We start from the raw sequence: 19,437 nt of genomic DNA on the forward strand, positions 1-19,437 counted from the left end.
CATCAGCTAAAAGAGAGACCTGGATGCTGGTCTGCTCCCTTGTAACTTAAGACTACAGCAATATTTTTTGGTTGTAATGCAGTCATGTCACCCCTCATCTCTCTACCCTGATTTAGGTGCTCCCAGCTGCTCTGGGTGTCCTCTTTTCTTCCTGGGAAGAGGTTTTATAGCATTCCTCGCTATAGCAGACCTCTCAGCTGCCGGGCTGTCCTCTTTTCTTCCTGGGAAGAGATGACAAGCACATAACAGTTTCTTGTCACTCTCTGATTTTTGGCCTTTAAGCGTTCCAGCTGGACTACTGAGTTCCGCCCTGTGCTTGTAAAGAATTTGCCATACTTTGGCATCTCCCATATTCTAAGTGGCATCCTGATCCTCGTCCTGTAAGTAGTTCCACATGGCTGCTTTAATTGTGTAAGCAAATCAGTTGGCTAAGTCTTTAGTGAACTGAACAGATTCATAAGCATTTGCCTTTTAATTAATTTGTGGGGAAAAAAGCAAGGTGTTAATATTGTGTGTATTTTTCTTATACAACCTTACAGTTCAGGAGAACCTATAGGTCAATTAAATTTTGTATTCACTATTTTCTTGATTCATTTGGGGATCATAGAAATCAAAAACCATATTTAAATTCATATTGCAAAATTGTTAAATTTTGAAACAAATTCAGAGAATTTGTGGCTTTTCATTTTTCCTTCCTTAGTTCTGTTGAGTAGAATGGGATATTTTATTGCCTGATTCATTCCTTACAGTAATCAAGGTCATGGTCAAAATTAGATAATGGTAAATTTTGAAAAATATTTCTGCTCACATCTCATTGCTGTTTTGTTCTCCTGTTGGGGGGGCAGGGAAATGGAATTATTTTTTTTTAGTGTGTGGGTGCATATTTCTGAAGACCAAGACCAGTGACTAACTTGATCCAGAAATAGTGCAGCCAGGAGCTCTGCAGACACATAGCTGTGTCAAAGCTTCTCAGATTCCTTTTTACTGCCATAGCCTAAAGCCTTCCCTGAAGAGACTGTCAATCATACTAAAATGCATCGAGGTCTTCTTAGGTGGACAAACAAGAACTAAACTGTAACCGCAAAATTAACTTTCTCAGTGAGTTAAGAGAAGAGTCAGCCCATTCCAAATAAATGTTACATTAATCTGATGCGTCACATAGCTCCAGTTTTTTCGCACTGTCCGTCAGTCACCGGTGCTTCCCCTCAACCACTGCATCAGCAAAGAAAATCTGTCAGTGTGATGCCTCCTTTGATCTGAGGGGTTCTTGGGTTTGATGCTACAACCTTGACTTGCAGAGACTCAGATAACCTGATGCAGGAGTTCACACAAAATGAAAGATAAGAAACAAATAAGCACAGTTTTTAATTATGTCACTATAAGCAAATTCCAAAGCACATGCTGAATACCTAAATTCAAGAAAAAACTTAGCAGCAAGAGTAGGTAAGCCGTGTGTCTCTGACTGCAGCTGTATCTTACTTTTCCATTGCCTTTTGTTTGTCATTTCCCATTCCCCTCCATATTTTCTTTCTCTCTTTTGTCATCCACTGTTCCTTAAGTCATGCCATACTTTCCCTGTGAGGTATCAATGATACTTGGAAAATGGGATGTAGCCAAATAACTTTTCTTCTTGTTTTGATCTCATGTGATGCTAATGAACCAATCTACTAATAACAACAAAGTGCAGGAAGACCGTTAAAGTTCTAATATGCAATGAGTAAAAAGTCAAGTAAAAAGCACAGAAAATCAAACCTCTTTTTGTTTGCGCTGGCATAAATCAAAACCATTTTCCTTAACCTCTACCTTCATTTAAAAACTTTATACTCATGTTGCACTCAGTTCTTGTAACTCTGTAAGTTAGATGAATCCTCCCACACACCCTTTTACTCATATTCCTTTCTCCTTCTCCCTTTCTAGCCAGTGCTAGTGTTGGGATGCCTTCATGGTCTCCCAGTACTAGTTCTGGTGTTACTGAAAGTGCTTCTAAAGTCTCTGTGGCAAAAATGAAAGCCACAGTGAATGAAAGGGGAGAAGCTGAAATCCTATGGTACCAGGAACACTGTTCTAAAAATCTGAGCAGCATCACAGCGGGGTTTTTTAAGTTTATCCTTTTGTCTTTATCAAAGGGCTTATGACCCTTGGCTATAGTCAAATATTTAGAATCTCTACATCAGTCTTCCATACTGTTGTAGCTGTACTTTATCGTGAAGTCAGTACCAAATATGTTGGACTTCTTGGGACAAAGAATGATTTTATAATTTAATACAGGTTTACATACTAAGAGATCCTAGGCAAGGAACAACACAATTCAGTGGGATTCCCCCTACCTTTGTCTTTTTTAATTCTCTTGACAGTTACTTTACCTGTGGTTGTTCTCTAGAAATGCTAGTTCCTGAAGTGGAGACAACTTGTTAAGTACTGTATTAAGTGCTGCTAGTTCTTACTGCAAAATGTAGTGCCTTTAAAAATATTTGTCCTAACTTTATTTCCTGTCAGATTGTTGACAATACACAGATTAATGTTGTAAGTGTTGTAAAGGCAAATAAAGTGTTTATATCCTGTTTCTTGCATAAACTGTCCAGGTATTGTTAATATAATACAAAATTGCATCAAATTTTTGATTAAAAGTCCACCGGACTTAACATGTCTGTGACAGTGGGCGGTGACAAACCTTCAGATGAATACAGGAACAGAGCAAAGATAAGGTAATGCATTCACTGTCCTCCGCTCAGACCTTAATCAATTTTTCTTTTGCCAGTATTTACTTTTGGTATCTTTAGAGTCCTGTGGTGATGTGTTCCATAATTATCTGGTTTGTGTGAAAGTATTTACTTTTACATTTAGAAAAAAATTCTGTATACCCGCTGGTTCTGGTTCTTACATTGTTGAGAAATAGTATTTTTCTTAATTTCTTACTTTTCTCCATGCTTTTCTTTTTTACATAATTTTATTGTATTCCCACTTTTTTAAACTGGGAACTCCTTATCTATATAAAGATTAGCACTATACTGGTAGGATCTGTCCTTTTGATCTTCCCATCACTTCTCTGTATCAATGTACTCTAGTTTGAGAAAGTCTTTTTTGGATAGACACACAGCAGAACTGCATGCAGTGTTCAAATTGTGGGAGCTCCATAGATTTATTCAGGGGTTTAATGAGTTTTTCCATTTTGTTCTCTATTCCTAATCTAATAATTTCTGACTTCTTTTTGCCTTTTTAACTATACATAACACTGAACTTTGGTCTTCAGAGAATCAGTGACTACCAAATTTCTTTCTTCTGTTGTTTATGAAATCATTTAGGTCCACTATTCTGTGTATATAGTTATTATTTTTCCCATATGCATTACTTTTTATCTATCAACAATGAGTTTTATTTTAAGTGACTATCTAGTTACTCTATCTCATGAGATAAATTTGTAACTTTTTAACCCTATTTCTAGTGTTTCTATCAATTAAAAACTGTGATGTCCAAAACCATTGTGGACAACAATCTTATCCACCCCTTTTCCAGATCAGTGTGTATATGGTGAACAGTACAAATCCCAGCACACACTTTCATAGGATACTCACTAGTAAAGTATCCATTGTGAAAAATGACAGTTTAGTCTTACCTTTTGTATTGTATCTTTTTAACCAGCTATTATTCTACTAAAGAACCTTTCTGAGTATATTTTAAATTCTTTCAGGGGTTTGGTGAGCAAGCTGTTAAAAGCTTTTGTAACTAGATATGCACCAATCAGTGGGTTTCATTAAAGCCCCCAATCCTTTATCAGAACCATTAATGTGACCTGTACACAAACAGAGAAGTAAAATTTGAAACAGTATGTAATATAAGCAGCTGCTTTATCTTAAGTTACAATAAGTGCAATAGCCTCAGTCACCATTTTATTATTTTTTTATAATATGTACATGTAACTGCTGTTACATTCTTCTGACTATGGTAGTGTCCCATTGTGCCTCATGCTTTGTTCCTAGTGCTTTATAAAAACGAAGGGAAAAGGGAGGCTGGGTCCCAAATAATTTGTTATATAGTCAAGACAGGACAGAGAACATGGATGCAGGTAAGTAAGTGGAAAATGAGCAAACCAGAGGCTGATAATGTAGAAGCAACTTAACATTCTTGGTGTTGGCATGTTGGAGGGTTTGAGAGAGAAATCACAGAGAAGGAGGATTTTGAGAAAGGTGTTGAGTCAGGCTCGCAGAAGTTTTACAAGCTGATACTTTTAACTGGACGGGACTGTACAAGAAAAAGATGCAACATTGAAGAGTTTCAGGGTTGCAGATAAAATGAGGGCAAATTGTGATGAAGCTTTTAGCTTATTAATTTCCCTAGGCTGGTTTAATTAATATTTGTATCAGAACAGAGTAAACAATACCTAAAATCCCACACAATTTGGTGTGGGAGTCCACGTGTTCATCTTCTCTGCATTTTACGATATATTTACCAGCTCACTTCTCACAATTTCTTGTGCCTTAAAATACCAACAATTTCTAGCTAGTCTTGAGATTGTTCTGAATATCAGGCTCCTCTTTTCTGAGACTGGTATAGTATATTCTCTTTCCTTATAGAGTGATGATAATACTATTTGTATGATAAGCTGATTGTTTTTGCTTTCCCTACATAAAGAATTTCATCCTAGGTAATCACTGTGGGAGCTTCCATCTGTTTTCTTTTTTCCTTTGGTTGTAGATCTTGTTTTCTTTAAGTGTCTGTGAAGTGTCTTTTCCGTGAGTGAAAATGATCAAATATTTAAGGTTTTTTTCCCAAAAAATTTGCTTCAAATCTAAGAGTATGAGTGGTGACGGTTATGTGAAGTTCTATGGTTTTATAAGTTTTTTAAATCTTGCATGGCTAGAGCCTCCCAGGGACCAAGAGATCCAAGGAATGGATGAGTTGCAGAGACTGCAACACTTTCAGCAATTTCTGAAAACTGCAGATGTGAAAAATGTTATATTCAGCTAAAGTTTACTTGACGAAGTCCAGTGGGTGTTTTTGTTCACAGAACAAAAGTCTGGCTGGTATTGCTCTCTTCCTGTAACAGTTGTTTCAGATTTGAACTTTTCCCACAAGATCTACTTCTAGAATTAGATTCAGATTGAGAAGTACTGTACAGTTGTTACTGCCATAAAAACAATCTGCTATAGCTTGATTATGGGACCAAAACCAAAAATGAAGGAAATGAGAAAAATGTGAGTGTAATTTCTTTAAGAAGATTAGCAGACTTTTTATAAAAGTCAAGCCTCATATTATTGGTGTAATGAGCAAGAACTCTGGCTTTCCTTGGGAAGGAAACAAATTTTACTGTAAAATAAAGGACATTAGCTGGAACAGCAGATGCTTTGGATGTGCACCCTACAGAGCATAGGGTATTTTGTAATCCCACTTGAGTAGCTGATACCATATATTTTGCCACCTTGTGGATTTTCAGATATGGATCAATATCACTAAGTGGTGATTGTCCTGGTAGCATTTCTTTAAAAAAATGTTAAGGAAGATTTGTTACCTGTTCACCAGTACATCGTTCACATGCAAAAGGTTTTGGAGAAAGTGCTGAGCTTGTGAGATGGACAGCAATTAAAGGCTTTGTGAATAGAAATAGTACTCACAGGTCTGCTGATGGGCAAGGGAAGGCCACTATATGCTGCAGTTTCCTGGCTTTAGTGAGTATGTAGCATCTACATAGCTAACTGGATTGGCAGCTGGTTAAAGAGAAGCTGCTGATTCCAGCCTGAAGAGAGGGAAGTCTTCTTGTGAAGAAAATCTGCTTCTGCATGCCTTCCTGAAGCTTTGCTCTAGTGCTGAATTGTCCTGAAATAGTTTCCTATGGTCTGCACAGCCGTGAAATAAAATAAGTACAATATGTACCTTACAGAAGTTTCAGTGACCACACTGTGGATGCTGTCGTTGTCACTGTTCAGTTTCTAGTTTCATAACCCAGCTAAGCTAGGAATTGCCCAATGGTTGGCAGGTAGTGGGTGTAGCTGTGTGTGCTTTCAACTAAAGAGGATCAGAAGGGGAGGCGTGCATGACTTACTGTCTTGCCATCAGAGCTAAGGGTGGAAAGAGGGGAAAGTATATCCATTTGATGTTATCACTTTGATAAGCCTGTCCTTATAAAAGACTTTCATTAAGTTGTTCATACATTAGGAGATACATCTCAGATTCTACATTAAGTAATATATTACTCATTCATTACTATTAGATATGAAGGAGGAGGGAGACTAGAGAATGCAAAGGTATAACAGTTTTGTTTTACTTATGATACTTGAGCGAAATTTTGCTGACTGATATAAAAGGGTTCAGACTAGATTATGTAATGGTCCCTTCTGTGTTTATGCGCTGTGAGGCGAGAAAGGACTAGTTTTATTATCAAGTCTACCAAGTAAATTAGTGTTGATCAGAAAGGGACTTGAATTGTTAAGTTCCTCCATTTAATTTCCTTAAATCAAAAAATAAATTAAAATCTAGAAGCAAAACCTTTGTTTATGATTTATTTTTCTGTCCACCAATGATATTCCAAATGACAAAATCAGAAGTTAAACATCTACAGGAACAATGTGACTTGTTACTGTTTATCTTCTACTCTTTCTTAGCTGGACTGTAATATTAATATTACTGAATTTTGAAATCCATAAAAACAAGCATTTATTGAGACTTTTTGTTGCACATCTAAATGCTTAGTGTAGTAAAGTCCCACAGGTGTCTGCCATCCAACTGACCATAAGCGCTCTCCTCAGCATCAGTCAAAATCTAGTGTGTTCATGGTGGCTCAAGCTAATGCAGGTGACTTCTGAGCTGGGATGAGCAGAGAGGTACACACTACTCATTACTGCAGGTACTGTAGGAGGTTTTTAAGCAGAGCACTTCCATCTATCCCTGTCAGTCATGGGGACATGCCCTCATGAATGGAGTGGTAATCCAGCAGCTGACTGAGGGCCAAATGTGACCCTTAATACTTCCATGTGCAATGACCCAATACCATGCCTGCACTTACTATTACTACTTCTTTTAAGAGCAAGGTTTTAGTTTCAAAGGCCTTTCAACTTTAGTCACGGACTAAGATACTGCTGAACTTGGTACTGTCTCAGTACAGAACGCAACCATAGCTCCTGCCCAAATGGCTTGTTGGTGTATAGACGGGGAACATTGGGAGAGTCTGAGGCAATGCTGATCAGCATAGCAAGCAGTAATAGCAATAACACACAGCGTGTTGCAGTAACAGTAACACGAAGTGTGTCTGCAGGCAGTGACTGGAAGCAGAATAGTGAACTAACAGTAGGGAGGTTTAAAGAAAGCTCCTACCCTGTGACATGAGGGGAGACAAACGCGCTTGTTTGAAAATCTAGTGAAGGCTAGTATAAAATATTGGTCTGTGGTGGGCATCATTTTTTCATACTGAGTGAGAGTTAACAAAGAGAAAGGTTTTGAGAGTTAGCGCAAGTTGGTTATGCTTGGTGCAAGAGGCCTCTAGAACTGGAAGGAAACACAGATGAAATAATAAGCTCCTGTAAGCTGCCATTGAAGATATCTAAAAGGTCTTTCTTTTATGGATGGGTATGAGCTGGCTTATTATGTTTTCCGCAGAGGAAGAGCCATTGAACAGATAGAAGATCAAAGTCTGTGGAGGAGTTATTTCTGCGTAAAACCCATACCTTGAAGATACGATACAGAAGGAATCTGGAAACTTTAAGTGAAGGCTGTAGGCAAGGACTTGGAGAAAAGCTTGATCTAAGGACAGAGTCGCAGGCTGGGGAAACAAGCCAAATGGGCAGGGGATCCACCATCATCAGGATCACAGATATCTTACAGAGCTGGAAGGAAAAGTCACGAGTTTTGGGCATGTTATTCTGTGATGGTAGCTGAGCATAACTCTTGGGGAAACAGAGTGAGATTTTAGTGTAGACAGAAACAGAAGGACAAATCTGGGAAAAAGAGCTATATGCATCCAAAGCACTTCTAAGCTATATGCATCCAAAGCAGTTCTATAGCTTAATGAATCACTGTTACAGTATCAGACTCAAGATCTTGTCTCTGGCCGACCACTCCTGCTTGAGAAAAAAAGAATTCGTGTGGCTAATTCTCCTGAAATCAAGAGTGACAGAAAATAGTCTTTAAAAATGCAAGTCAGTTTAAAATGTCACTTGCTTGTGCAAAGTCTGTTAAGAGATCAAACATACTCTACAGTATGATACAAACCAGTTAGCTGTGCTATATGGTGTCTCAATGAAACAGCTCCAGACAGTTTTATACATGTGAAGTGAAAATTGTTACTGACTTGTTCATTCCAGTTAAATCTTCTCTCCTATCATTGTTATTTGTGTGTTTAAACAGGTGTAGCCTCTGATGCAATAGCTTACATCACCTTTGTGTCCAAGTAGTCCCCTTTAATTCAGTGGTGGTCCCCAAGGGTTAAGGTGCTGTTCACTGTAAGTCAGGGCATTGGCAACTATCCCTTGATTATCAGATGCCTTTGAAAGACATGAGTGTGAAATCAATTTAAGTTTTCAGGAATGGAGAAATAATTGTAAATGTTACTTAATAATGTAGTTACAAACTGCAGTGCTGATCTAAACAACATGAAGGCTGTGTGCTCACTAAGGCTTGATTTCTTTTTTTTTTTCTTCCCCCTCAACATTTATTTCTTAAGAAAATTGGCTAAAAAGCGGAAAGAGACATTGAGTAGCACACGGCAGGAAATGACAGTGATGGTGAATTCAATGGATAAAAGCTACACTGAGCAAGGCACCAACTGTGACGAAGCTTTCTCTTTCATGGACACGCACAATCTAAATGGGAGATGTAAGTTGGTTTTTTTTCTTTTTCCTTTTCTTTTCTTTTTCTTTTTTGGAAGGTGGAAGAAAGGTGCAAATGATTTTTAAAATATTCCTCATTACTCAGTCATGGAAAATCCATAGGACCCAGAGTTTCTCACTGTGCAGCACATTACAGTGTGTATTCAAATGAGCAAGACAGTCAGACATCAAGAATAGACTTCTTTAAAAATAATAAGGATAATTGGGCTTTTTTCTGTTCATCCTTTTCTTCTGCAGAAGAGCAAAGACATTACCGAAACAGCTGTGGTTTTCTCTTTCACCAGTCTCTGTCATGCTAAAAATTTTATATCCCTTATACTGTCCCAAGTCTTTCAATACTTCCCCTGCTCACTTCGTTTTTTTGTAGGCAAAATTTATTTTTTTAATGTCATAACTTAATAGTGGTGATCTGATTGTCTTGTTATTTCCAGTTCTAGAAGTTGGTCTTTCTGTATCTTGTGCAAAGAATTATCTGCTCTGCAATTTCATAAGAGATTCTCTAATATTCTGGCTGTTCTTGGATTTACCATAAAAATAAATAAAATTTCAGATATAACATTTTCCCATATTAGAATTTTAGTCAAGCACTCGCTCTTGTCATGGGGTTAGCACTAAGCAAAGACCAGGAAAAATTGTAGGTTTTTATAATTGTTAAAAAGAATGAAAAAAGAATAACTGTGTTCAAAAACTTTCCTGTTTCTTATGGTTCCCAAGGAACCTCAGTTTTTCTTGTATACTGGTGTTTTTTAACGTCTTTAGAACTTGTCAAAGATTGAATTTTGTTTCAAATACTAACAGTATGCAAGGCCCAACTCCCAGTCTTTAATAATATGCTTAAGAACTTATCTTTGATGAGCTGAATTGTACAAACAGTCTGTGAGTTTTGTACAGAGAGACTTCTCTCAGCAGCATTAGGCTCAGGATTTACAATGTTAATTCACATTTCAGTTACTTTTGAAATTGCTTTGAAATAGATCTTTCAAAATTTGACTCGCCTTTCTGGTGAGAATATACAATTGCAGTTAATGAGATTGCTTACCTCTCTGAAGAGATCAAGAGGTTTGACTTCATCTTCTGTCATCATTGTGCAGTTTTCCAATGGTGTTACTGAATGGTCACAACAACCAAAGAATCTGCAATGCGTTCCTGGGACTAAACCCTCTTTATGTAAACCACCTTAAACCAATTCAAAATTATTGTCACAGCAAGTATTTTATAACACTTGAGGGCTACAACATGTAATTAGACTTTCCATAAGAAGTGTGGTCACCAGAAGAAGCAGTCTGACAGTTTTTAGGAATAATCTTTATGTAAGGCCTTGTACTCAAGACATTTAGAACATTCCCTACTTCCCATGAAAGTTTATTACCTTGGCTGCATTCTGTACCTAGACAGTTTCATTAGCTGCAGCAGCCCTGACCTCAACTAATCTCTGCATCCGTATCCAAAAGGGATACCACCCTGTTCTTTCCATCCAGTGATTCAGGAGACATAATCAAAGGAAAGTAGTCTCCTATATATTCATTTATAGGATAAGTGAAAATTGCCAGGATTATTTAAGTATTTAGATAAATAGCTCCATCTTAACAAGGGCTGGCAACTGTATGCCCTAGAAGATCAACCAAAAAAAACCATGGATGAAAGCCAGCAGGAGTAATCTCACTCCTCGTCCAGCAGATCCCATCTTCCTCAGTTCTGCTTCTGTTTCGCAAATTCCTGGTAGTCTGTTTATGGGTATCCAGAAAGCGCTTACATTCACTGATCCAACTGAACTTGAGATGTGTGGACAAGCAATTAAAGCTGAATTTGCATTTAGCTTTACTTAAAAGCCTTTCAAGACTCTTTAGCTGAACACCCTGTAAAATGTTGTGATTGACTCCCACCTGATGAATGTATCTGTGCATACAATAGTAGTTCACATGATCTTTGTATACCAGAGAATAAACTGAACTTAATTTGTTGCATTGGGCTTTCCCATGGGTTTTACAAATGATTAAATGATTATATACCCATGCTAGCATTGGTCTATGTATCACTTCCTGAAAACCACTGTGATATTAAGAGCATAATAGTATCTGTGTACACTTTATCCACCTGTCTGAACAAATCAAAAAAAGGAGAGCAAAAAATTTACACAGTAGAGTATTTGCATACAGTATTTGCAGTATTATCAAGTAAACTTACTAATGATCAAAGCTTCTGTCAAAAACACCTGTTGTTGTTGTGATATCTTTATTCAAGCATCATTATTCAGTCTGATCTTGTGATTTAAGTAGTATATTTGTCATCACCTATCAAAATGCTCTCTCTGATGACATTTCTTTAAAAATTATTGATCCAATTCAGTAAGCTATTTGATTCATTAGACCCACCTCGTTTTCCCTAGGTCCTAGTTCCAGTGCAACAAACACAAGATGAGAGCCTCTAAACCAAGTCAATCACATACGCTGTATCACTCAGCTTAAATAGCCACATACCACTTTGCTGTCTCTAACCAGCTTTGTTTCTCTTTGCAGCTGTATCTTCACCATCTTCATTTACAATGAAAACTAACACATTGAGCACAACAGTGCCTAATTCTTACTACCCAGGTAACTGATTTTTTCCATGGTTTCCACCCTATATAGAACTTTTCATAATAAATTCATATATAATTATGTTATTATACTCCTTGCCATAGAAATTTAACACATATATAAGCAGCATACTGGTTGCGTACAGTAGCTTTCTGAAAGAAAACTCAGAAACATTTATCAATCATTTACTGTTCTCTCTCTTTTTACCTTTTCTGCATTGACCTGCTTATGATGTATGACAGATCCATTTGTGCCAACTGCAATTTTAGGTGAGAACATTTCCCTTTATCAAAGTTCATTGCTGAGTAATTTAGAAAATCATAGTTCTTGGGGTACAGACAATAATATGCAAAAAGCTGGAGTTTTATGCTAAAGGGAGGGGTGGTAGGCTTGACTACACTGAGAATGCTAAGGACACTTACCAGGCTTGATTACTATTGTCATAGTGTAAGTCAGGGGAGAAAAGAGAGAAATAATCTTAACAAGTGGATTTGCGAGGAAATGTTTATGCATGTATTTGGAGTGACACAAAAGAATTTGATTACTGCAGCAATTTAAATAGTTCCCTCATTTTTTTCTGTGTTATCTCAGAACTGAAGATGTCATTTCTTAAAAATAAAATTTTTCCTAATTAGACTCCTCATGATACAAAAAATCAGACAAAATACAGTTTTGGCCATCCAGCTATCTTTTGTTCTCACAGTACCTCACAGTTTCTGACATGCTTGTCAAAGTGAAGTTTCAGAGGAAAGATGGTATTTTGAACAGCAAAATGATAGCATGACACTTAGAGTATGTAGTTTATTATGCATCAGGTGTCACAGAAACGAAATAAAACAGTAGAACTGTAGGTTAAAAACATACAGTTAAAGTGTAAAGCATTTCCACTGGGAATTTAGGAAAACCTGCTATTGTCCAATGTCAGAAAGAGAGAGGTTTCTACACAGTGATAAAATAATAAGCATGAGGCGCTATTGCATTTTCAATGCTTCAGTAACTCTAACCGCTTTGTGGCTTCTATTCATTTACACCTCCTTCTCATGCGAAGTTTAAAATAAACAGGGAGATTTAAAAAAAAAAAAAAGTCAAAATATAACAGTGCACTGTAGCAAGAGTTCAAACCTCAGTGTTAAGCCTATCTGTTTACTCTTTTTACAATGTTTGATATTTTTACAACAAATATTTTTCATTCTCCTCCTTTTTTCTTCAAATCACAGTAAAACATATAAGACCCTTAACCAATTCCTGCCCTTAATCTGTAAATTAGACAGATTTAAGTAAAATTAGAGTGAAGCATATAAGAAGTAGAAGCTTAGGAAGGTGATCTTGAAAATTTGTTATCTTGAAAGAATATTTAGCACAGTGCATTTCAGTGTGATAACTTGGAGAAGGAACCTGTACGTTTTTATACGTTATGTAAATCTGGAAGAAGGTAATGTAGTGACTGTAACAATGTAATAATCTGCATGCAAATGAAATTTGCAGAGCCTTTTAACTGCCTGAGATGTTAGATTTTTTTTGTGTGTGCTTTAGCATTCATTCAACACTTCATCCAGTAGATATTCTTTCTGACCTTGTGGGTGGGCAAGGAGAAAAGTACTATTATCAGGAGAAAAACTTTGAGATTTCCTATCCAGATTAATAAGTTTTGTTAATGGTTTTTCTTATTTTTTTCTGTGCTCCTTTGCTATATAATAATGATGGTAAAATTATTTGTTAGCTTTTTTTTCCCACAAGAAATAATCTCTAAGCAAGTAATTCAGATATCAGACAAACACACACAGGGGGAAAAAAAATTATTTGCTTTTACTAAGTCTGTAGAATCTTGAATTAGTTAGTTATGTATTTTATGGTCTACTACAGTAACCTGTGCTTTCTCATCTCAGAAAATTTTCCAGTTATTTTACTGTGGAAAATTAATATTTTTTTAACCTTAAATGTTAAAAATTTAGTACCCTTTTATGAGTGGTATTCCATTTAGACCTCATCTCTCTCACAAAATGTGCTTATGAATGACTGTTTAGGAATAGTATTTTATGTGAGGTAAAACAAATCAGATATGTTTGAGTCAGTAGAGGAATATAGCTGTTAACAAAATACGCTGGGTTTTAATTTCAACTAATACCTGCTCTTGCTGTCTTCCAATGTCGACAGAAGTTGTGTTATACTGCAGGATCAAGCCTGCAGTTAGAAATAAATGAACTTTTCAGTGTGGCCCCCTGGGAAAGAGTACAGGTCTGTTGAATGGCTGAATTTAGTTTTCAAAATCTGCTAGAAAGGCCACAATACACTTACTATTTATATATTTATCTACAGCATGGACTATTCATGCAAGTTAGGAACTTCTTAGCTAATTGAAAAAAAAAAAAAAGTCTGGTAATTAGTGGGGAACTCCTTAAATTAGACAAAAGAGAACGGTCTGATGATTTAGTTTCAGATATGAGGAACTTTCCTTAACGTTTAAGGGAAACCTTTCATGTTCAGCCTAATAACGTAAGTGAAAGCCTGCGATTAGAAAAAAACATTTTACATAACAGTGCCTACATTTATAGTTGCTGAGCCTGAGTGTAGGTCATGTTTATGTAGTGTCAGCAATGTGCATATTTCTGAAATTGGAGAATAAAAAGAGTCTCAGCCAATTAAAAATATTGGGCTGGGTTTCCAGATACCTTCCATACTGTGAGTTCATATAACTAGTAAATAAATATATTATTTAATAAGTGTTGCACACCTCTGTGGGAGTAAGTGGACGGTAGAACAACTGCAGCTGTGACAGTATTTAAGCGGGACAAGCTTCCCATTGCATATGAGCACTGCGTCTGGAGCGGCTCACCCTTTGAAAAATAGTGGACTGTTATGGCTGAAAAGCTCATGCTACAGGGCTCAAAGGCAAAGTAAAAAACTGTAAGTGGCTCCTATATGTACCATATAAACCAGGGACTGAAAGTGCTTTGTTTAAAACAACATAAAAGTTCACTCCCAAAGAGAGAAAAATAGAGTTAATGCAGCTATAAGAGAGAAAGAAATTGAGAGAGGAAAATTGGTTTAAAACAAAGGAGCTTACAGGAAAAGAGATTCATAAGGATTAAACTGCTGCTTTCATAGCACAAGACCCTGCTATCTGATAACTTTGCCTTTATCTTAGTTACTAACAGTCTGTGTTACAAGGAATTCTGTAGTTTGGGGGGAAAAAAAAAACAGAAAAAAAAAAAGCCAAGTTGTCTAACATGTTTCTAAAACTGAAATAAGCCACTCAAAAAATCATGATCAACTTCCTACACTTTTTTTGTCTTTTGTGTCTTAGCCACCTTGTAGTTTTCAGGTGCCATTTCAGCAGCAACATACTGTACCTACACTTGTATACCACGCTTCATGCCATGCATCCCAAGGTGCTTTGCAGTACAATTTTATCACACATTAGACAAAAGTTGTCAAATTTTATGACTAAAAGATGAATCCCTTTCCTCTGCATTAGATCAGGTTAGCAAACTGACAGGGAAAGTAGTGAAATGCCCATACTCATACCCATAAATTCTTCTCCGTTATTTTTGGTTTAGGTTTAAATGTACAGTTCATATTGACTGTGTGCTTCCTGAGGACCAGATTTCATGTGGTTTAGTATCAGTGTGAATTGAGAGAACCTCAATTTGATTCATTGAGCTTTGTGGCTTTAACATCAATTTTCAGTGGTATAACTAAGACCATAATCTCACCTTTAATGAGGTGTGATAGTATTTTTGGTGTGTACGTGAGAATCTGGGACCTTTACATCCAGAGTATTTGTGGAACTTTCTACTGTAATATATCTAACTAATGAATGCAGAAATATTATTTTAATGCTTCCCTTTCATACAACATATTTTGCAAAGTAGTAATTTTTTAATAAAAATAGTATTTTTATAAACCCCTTGCTATGTTTAGTGTGCAGCCAGTGAGGAGTAGTTCAAATAAGTCAAAGCACCACATTCACAATTTCAGTTAAAAATCAAAAACTCTTTGAGATATGTAAAGTTATTATTCAGGTAAAGAGAAAAAATACTTATGATGATACGTGGACCATAGAATTTGGGTTGGATTTTTCTCTTGTCAAGTCTGAACAAATTTTTTAAATTCCATCTAAACAGGAAGTCATGTTGCTTCCTTAGGTAGAGTGCACTTTCGCATCTGTCTATTTACTGCTACGTATAAGTTTTGATCTCAGTTGCATCACTGTGAATTGACTCACATTAAGATACCTTGTTTTAAGTACATTTAATTTATACTGTGAAACTGAGATCAGAATCTGACTCGTTTAGGGAATCACTCTGTAAAGACTAAATTACAAACAGAAAATTACCTGTAATTATTAATGTAGTACTGTTGCTTATGCCCTGTTTCCTTTTTCTCCTCCTCTTTTTTTTTCTCCTGATATGTATCTTCTTAAAAGTGCCAATCAATGGTAAGTTGCCCATTTGCCCCCTGGAAGAGATGTGGAGGGTTGGGAGAGTATGTGTCTCATAAAAGTTTTAACCAGCCCACTGGGTTCTCCTGTTCGTTGGCTTGCATGTCAGTTGACATATAACATTCCATGCCTAATGTGATGGCTCATGATAAACTGTGGTCCTAAAGCATGTTCAGCAGCCAGTCAAGACATTTTTCCTGAACAGATGATCCTTTGCATTTGTCCTCTTGTAGTGTGTCTCCAAATGCTGTATCAGATCTACATTTCCATTGCAGTCCTAGCTTGATGAAACCATAAGCCATTTTGTGCATCTTTTTATTTTGCTCACTCCAAACATTTGCTCTAAATTTGCAGTGTAAAATGCAACACTTCAGTAATGTTAAGAAGAATACAAGTCCAGTTTCATTCAATGGGACTTGCTGAAGTTTCAGAATGAAAATTCTATGCAGTTTAGAACCAAATGCCCAATTTAAAACCTGTCTGTAATCAGCTAGTGATGTTTAAAACAATATTAGAGTTCGGACTGCTCTGCAATGCTTCCATTGTAGAACCATGGACTTTGCCTCATTCCAATCAGTCTTGCAATTTCCCTGTGTAAACTGCTCCATGGATTTACTGTTCTTCTGGTGTAGCCTTCACAAACAGAAGCAATACTGATGATGTCAGATTTCTGCCATTCCTCGAGAAATCTGTTAGTTTACATTTCTATTAATAAGTGAAAATGAGCCGGTACATTACGTGCTACTCTTTTTCTAGATGAAACCCATACGATGGTCAGTGACACAAGCAGCCTGGTCCAATCCCATACCTACAAGAAGCGAGATCCAGTGGATGTGCCCTACCAGACCGGACAGCTTCATCCAGCCATACGTGTAGCTGACTTGCTACAGCACATTACCCAGATGAAGTGTGCAGAAGGCTATGGATTCAAAGAGGAGTATGAAGTAAGTGTCAGGTCTATTGATCTGATTATTATCTCTTCTGCAGTGTCGGCTTTGTCTGTCTGCTACCTGTACCACAGAACAGGAGAAATAATTACTCAACCAAGTAAGCCAGATGCTCTGTGAGGGAAGATATTGAATGGAAAGGATCAACACTGCAGTGAGCAAATTTTCTGATGAGGAGTGAGACATAAAAACCTTTCTTGGAAATCACTGCCTAATTCTAATTGCATAAAGATGTATATTCAAAAAAACAGACCCACTAACATTCTCCCAAAATTTGCCAAATTTTTCTTTTACTATTGAAGAATGTATTTTTTCCAAAGTTCTACATCACAGATCATCTAATCACAGTTGCCCTGTAACAAGATACTAACTTAGAAATCAAGTTCTACAAGCAGTATTTCTTGGAATAATAGTATTCATCATGGAGAGGAAGTACACAAATCTTCAGTAGGGCTTAAAATTTATTCTGTGGAGCCTGACCATTTCCCACTAGCTGGAGGCTATCTCTAATCCTTATTATTTTTCATATGAACTTATAGTCTCTCTTTTTTCCTTTTGTTTTGATTCAACTCCTGTTTCTTCATTTCTTGCTTCCTCCCTGTTATCATCTTAGTTTTAAATGTCATGACCATAATGACATTTGGTAAATACTATAGGAACACAGCACATTGCACTGCAGATCCTGTCTTCCTTGTGAGATGAGTCCGTCTAAGTGAAACAAACTAAAGCCAAGCAGAACTTGCTCTCATGTCCAAAATTAAGGGTGGTATTATGCCTGACTTCAAAAGCTGAGTCTTGCCGAAGAGTCTCAGGAGCGTACCGCTCTTCATCCACATAATGTATTTGAAGGAACAGAGACTTAGCAACCTGGGTTCCTTGTCTAATATGAGGAAGGATTTGAGACCTTTTAAAATCCCCTTAAGTCCAATGTTTTAATCATTAGGATGTAAAAATTAATGTCCTTTGTCCTCTTTTCTCTGTCATTTAGCTCAAATCTTAAGGAGTTTATTCTTGTGAATGGTTGTCACATACAGGAACACTCCAGTATGGGTTGATAAGATGTGTACAGTGAGTAGTTTCCCACAAGATTACAATTCAGTGGATTTGAATCCAAATAAAAAGTAGTGTAAATATATTACTCCACAGAGCAAAAAAACATAAGATTGATGCACAGGGTTGGACTATAAATTGTCAAATTTGTCATAGAGTGTATGAGAATTCATGAGTTAATTTTGATTGATCAGGTAGGAAGATGCGCTGCATAAGAACTTGAGGAGTCTGGTCTGTAGGCAGACTGGAAGCTCTCAGCTCTGAAATACTCTGTTAACTTTTAATATGTTCTATGGACTATGATCCAAGGTGATGTAATTAATTTAAAAAAAAAAAAAAGTTCCCTATTGTGTGGTCTAGGAAGCAAATAATGACCACCAGCAGCTCATCCTCCCTGCCCATTTCCAGAAGCAGGTTACACCTGACAGAGCCTCTGCATTGCCTCTGTATGTGGTAGTGTCCGCTTCTCCAGTTGAGGAACCTGTCCAAATTCAGCTGCATCTCCAACCCAGTACACAGTCCTAAATTTCCTTTCCTTGGAAACTAGAATGTGAGAAATCAGAGGAACAGGTGTAAATGGGTCTTACTGTGATGTGTCTCTGACATAACCAGTGAGCAACAGAATGATACAGATTCACTTTTAACTGTCTTCTCAAAGTAGAAACCAGAAAAAAACTGATGTTTTCTCATTCTTTCATCTGACAGAAGGGAGGAGGACAACCAGCAAAAGTAATTTGCATTGCTTCCATCCTGCAGGACAAGCAACAGTTTCTTTTTTGGGCATGCACAAGTGTGTACTGCCCCAGAGACGCAATATCCAATGCTTAAGTTTTAGCAGTAAGAATTAATGTATTCACTCTTGCAGGCCTTTCAGGATGACTAATACAATTACTAGTACATGGCTGAGTTTTTACAAGTGTGCCTACTGCTTGCATTTTACAAGACATGGTGTTTTTTTTGAAGTTAGCACTTTGTCATGCCAAGTCCATGTTATAACAATTGCTTAAATATGTAATTGTTTAAACTGGTATTTGTAGTATTAGACTTCCAAAGCCCATGCTTCAGGCCACTTCCAAAGCCACTGATGACATTTTTTCCCCTAAAATGTAGAAAACAATTCATTCCCAGAAGGAGCTAATCACTTGTCAACTTTCATTTGTGTAGCTGACTTAAACAAGTTTGTTCCTGGGACTTTTTTTTTTTTTTTTTTTTTATGCCACTGTTACTTAAAAAGGATAGAATTGAAAATTCTTGTCTTTGGAAAAGATTTGCTCATCAGCCAAAACCTTTTATACCAGCATTAAGCCTAGAGGAAAGCTACAATTAATTTATAAAAAAAAAGAAGAGTGTAAAATGGAATTTATAATGCAACCAATGACATGGCTTTTTAACTACGGCGGATCAAATGATGCTGCTGAGAAACAGTTTCCAGGAAAATCACCTAATTTTGAGCTTACCAAGCTGATGAATGGCATCCCATTACAGACAGTAGGTGTAGTCATGACTAATGCCAGTAGATGCAATACATTAGGGTGCAGTTTATTAATAGTGTCAGTGAACGGAGACTTAAAATACTGCAGCAGTGTTGGAGAGTCCTCTTTATATAT

The 19,437-nt window shown here is 36.8% G+C and overlaps 1 protein-coding gene across 9 annotated transcripts in view; it reads left to right on the plus strand.

The window, feature by feature from the left end:
- Positions 1-19,437, plus strand: part of PTPRM (protein tyrosine phosphatase receptor type M) — a 481,749-nt gene that overhangs the window by 373,782 nt on the left and 88,530 nt on the right. For 4 of the 9 annotated variants that reach the window (XM_056332147.1, XM_056332149.1, XM_056332151.1 and 1 more), the window contains 4 exons: positions 8,651-8,802; positions 11,333-11,407; positions 11,635-11,661; positions 16,590-16,777. In XM_056332147.1, the coding sequence (XP_056188122.1) occupies positions 8,651-8,802; positions 11,333-11,407; positions 11,635-11,661; positions 16,590-16,777 (442 nt within the window). The remainder of the gene's footprint in view (positions 1-8,650; positions 8,803-11,332; positions 11,408-11,634; positions 11,662-16,589; positions 16,778-19,437) is intronic. The other 5 variants (XM_056332148.1, XM_056332150.1, XM_056332154.1 and 2 more) reach the window with 2 other exon arrangements.

The sequence above is a fragment of the Falco biarmicus genome, chromosome 3, assembly GCF_023638135.1.
Source record: "Falco biarmicus isolate bFalBia1 chromosome 3, bFalBia1.pri, whole genome shotgun sequence".
Lineage (NCBI taxonomy): Eukaryota > Metazoa > Chordata > Aves > Falconiformes > Falconidae > Falco > Falco biarmicus.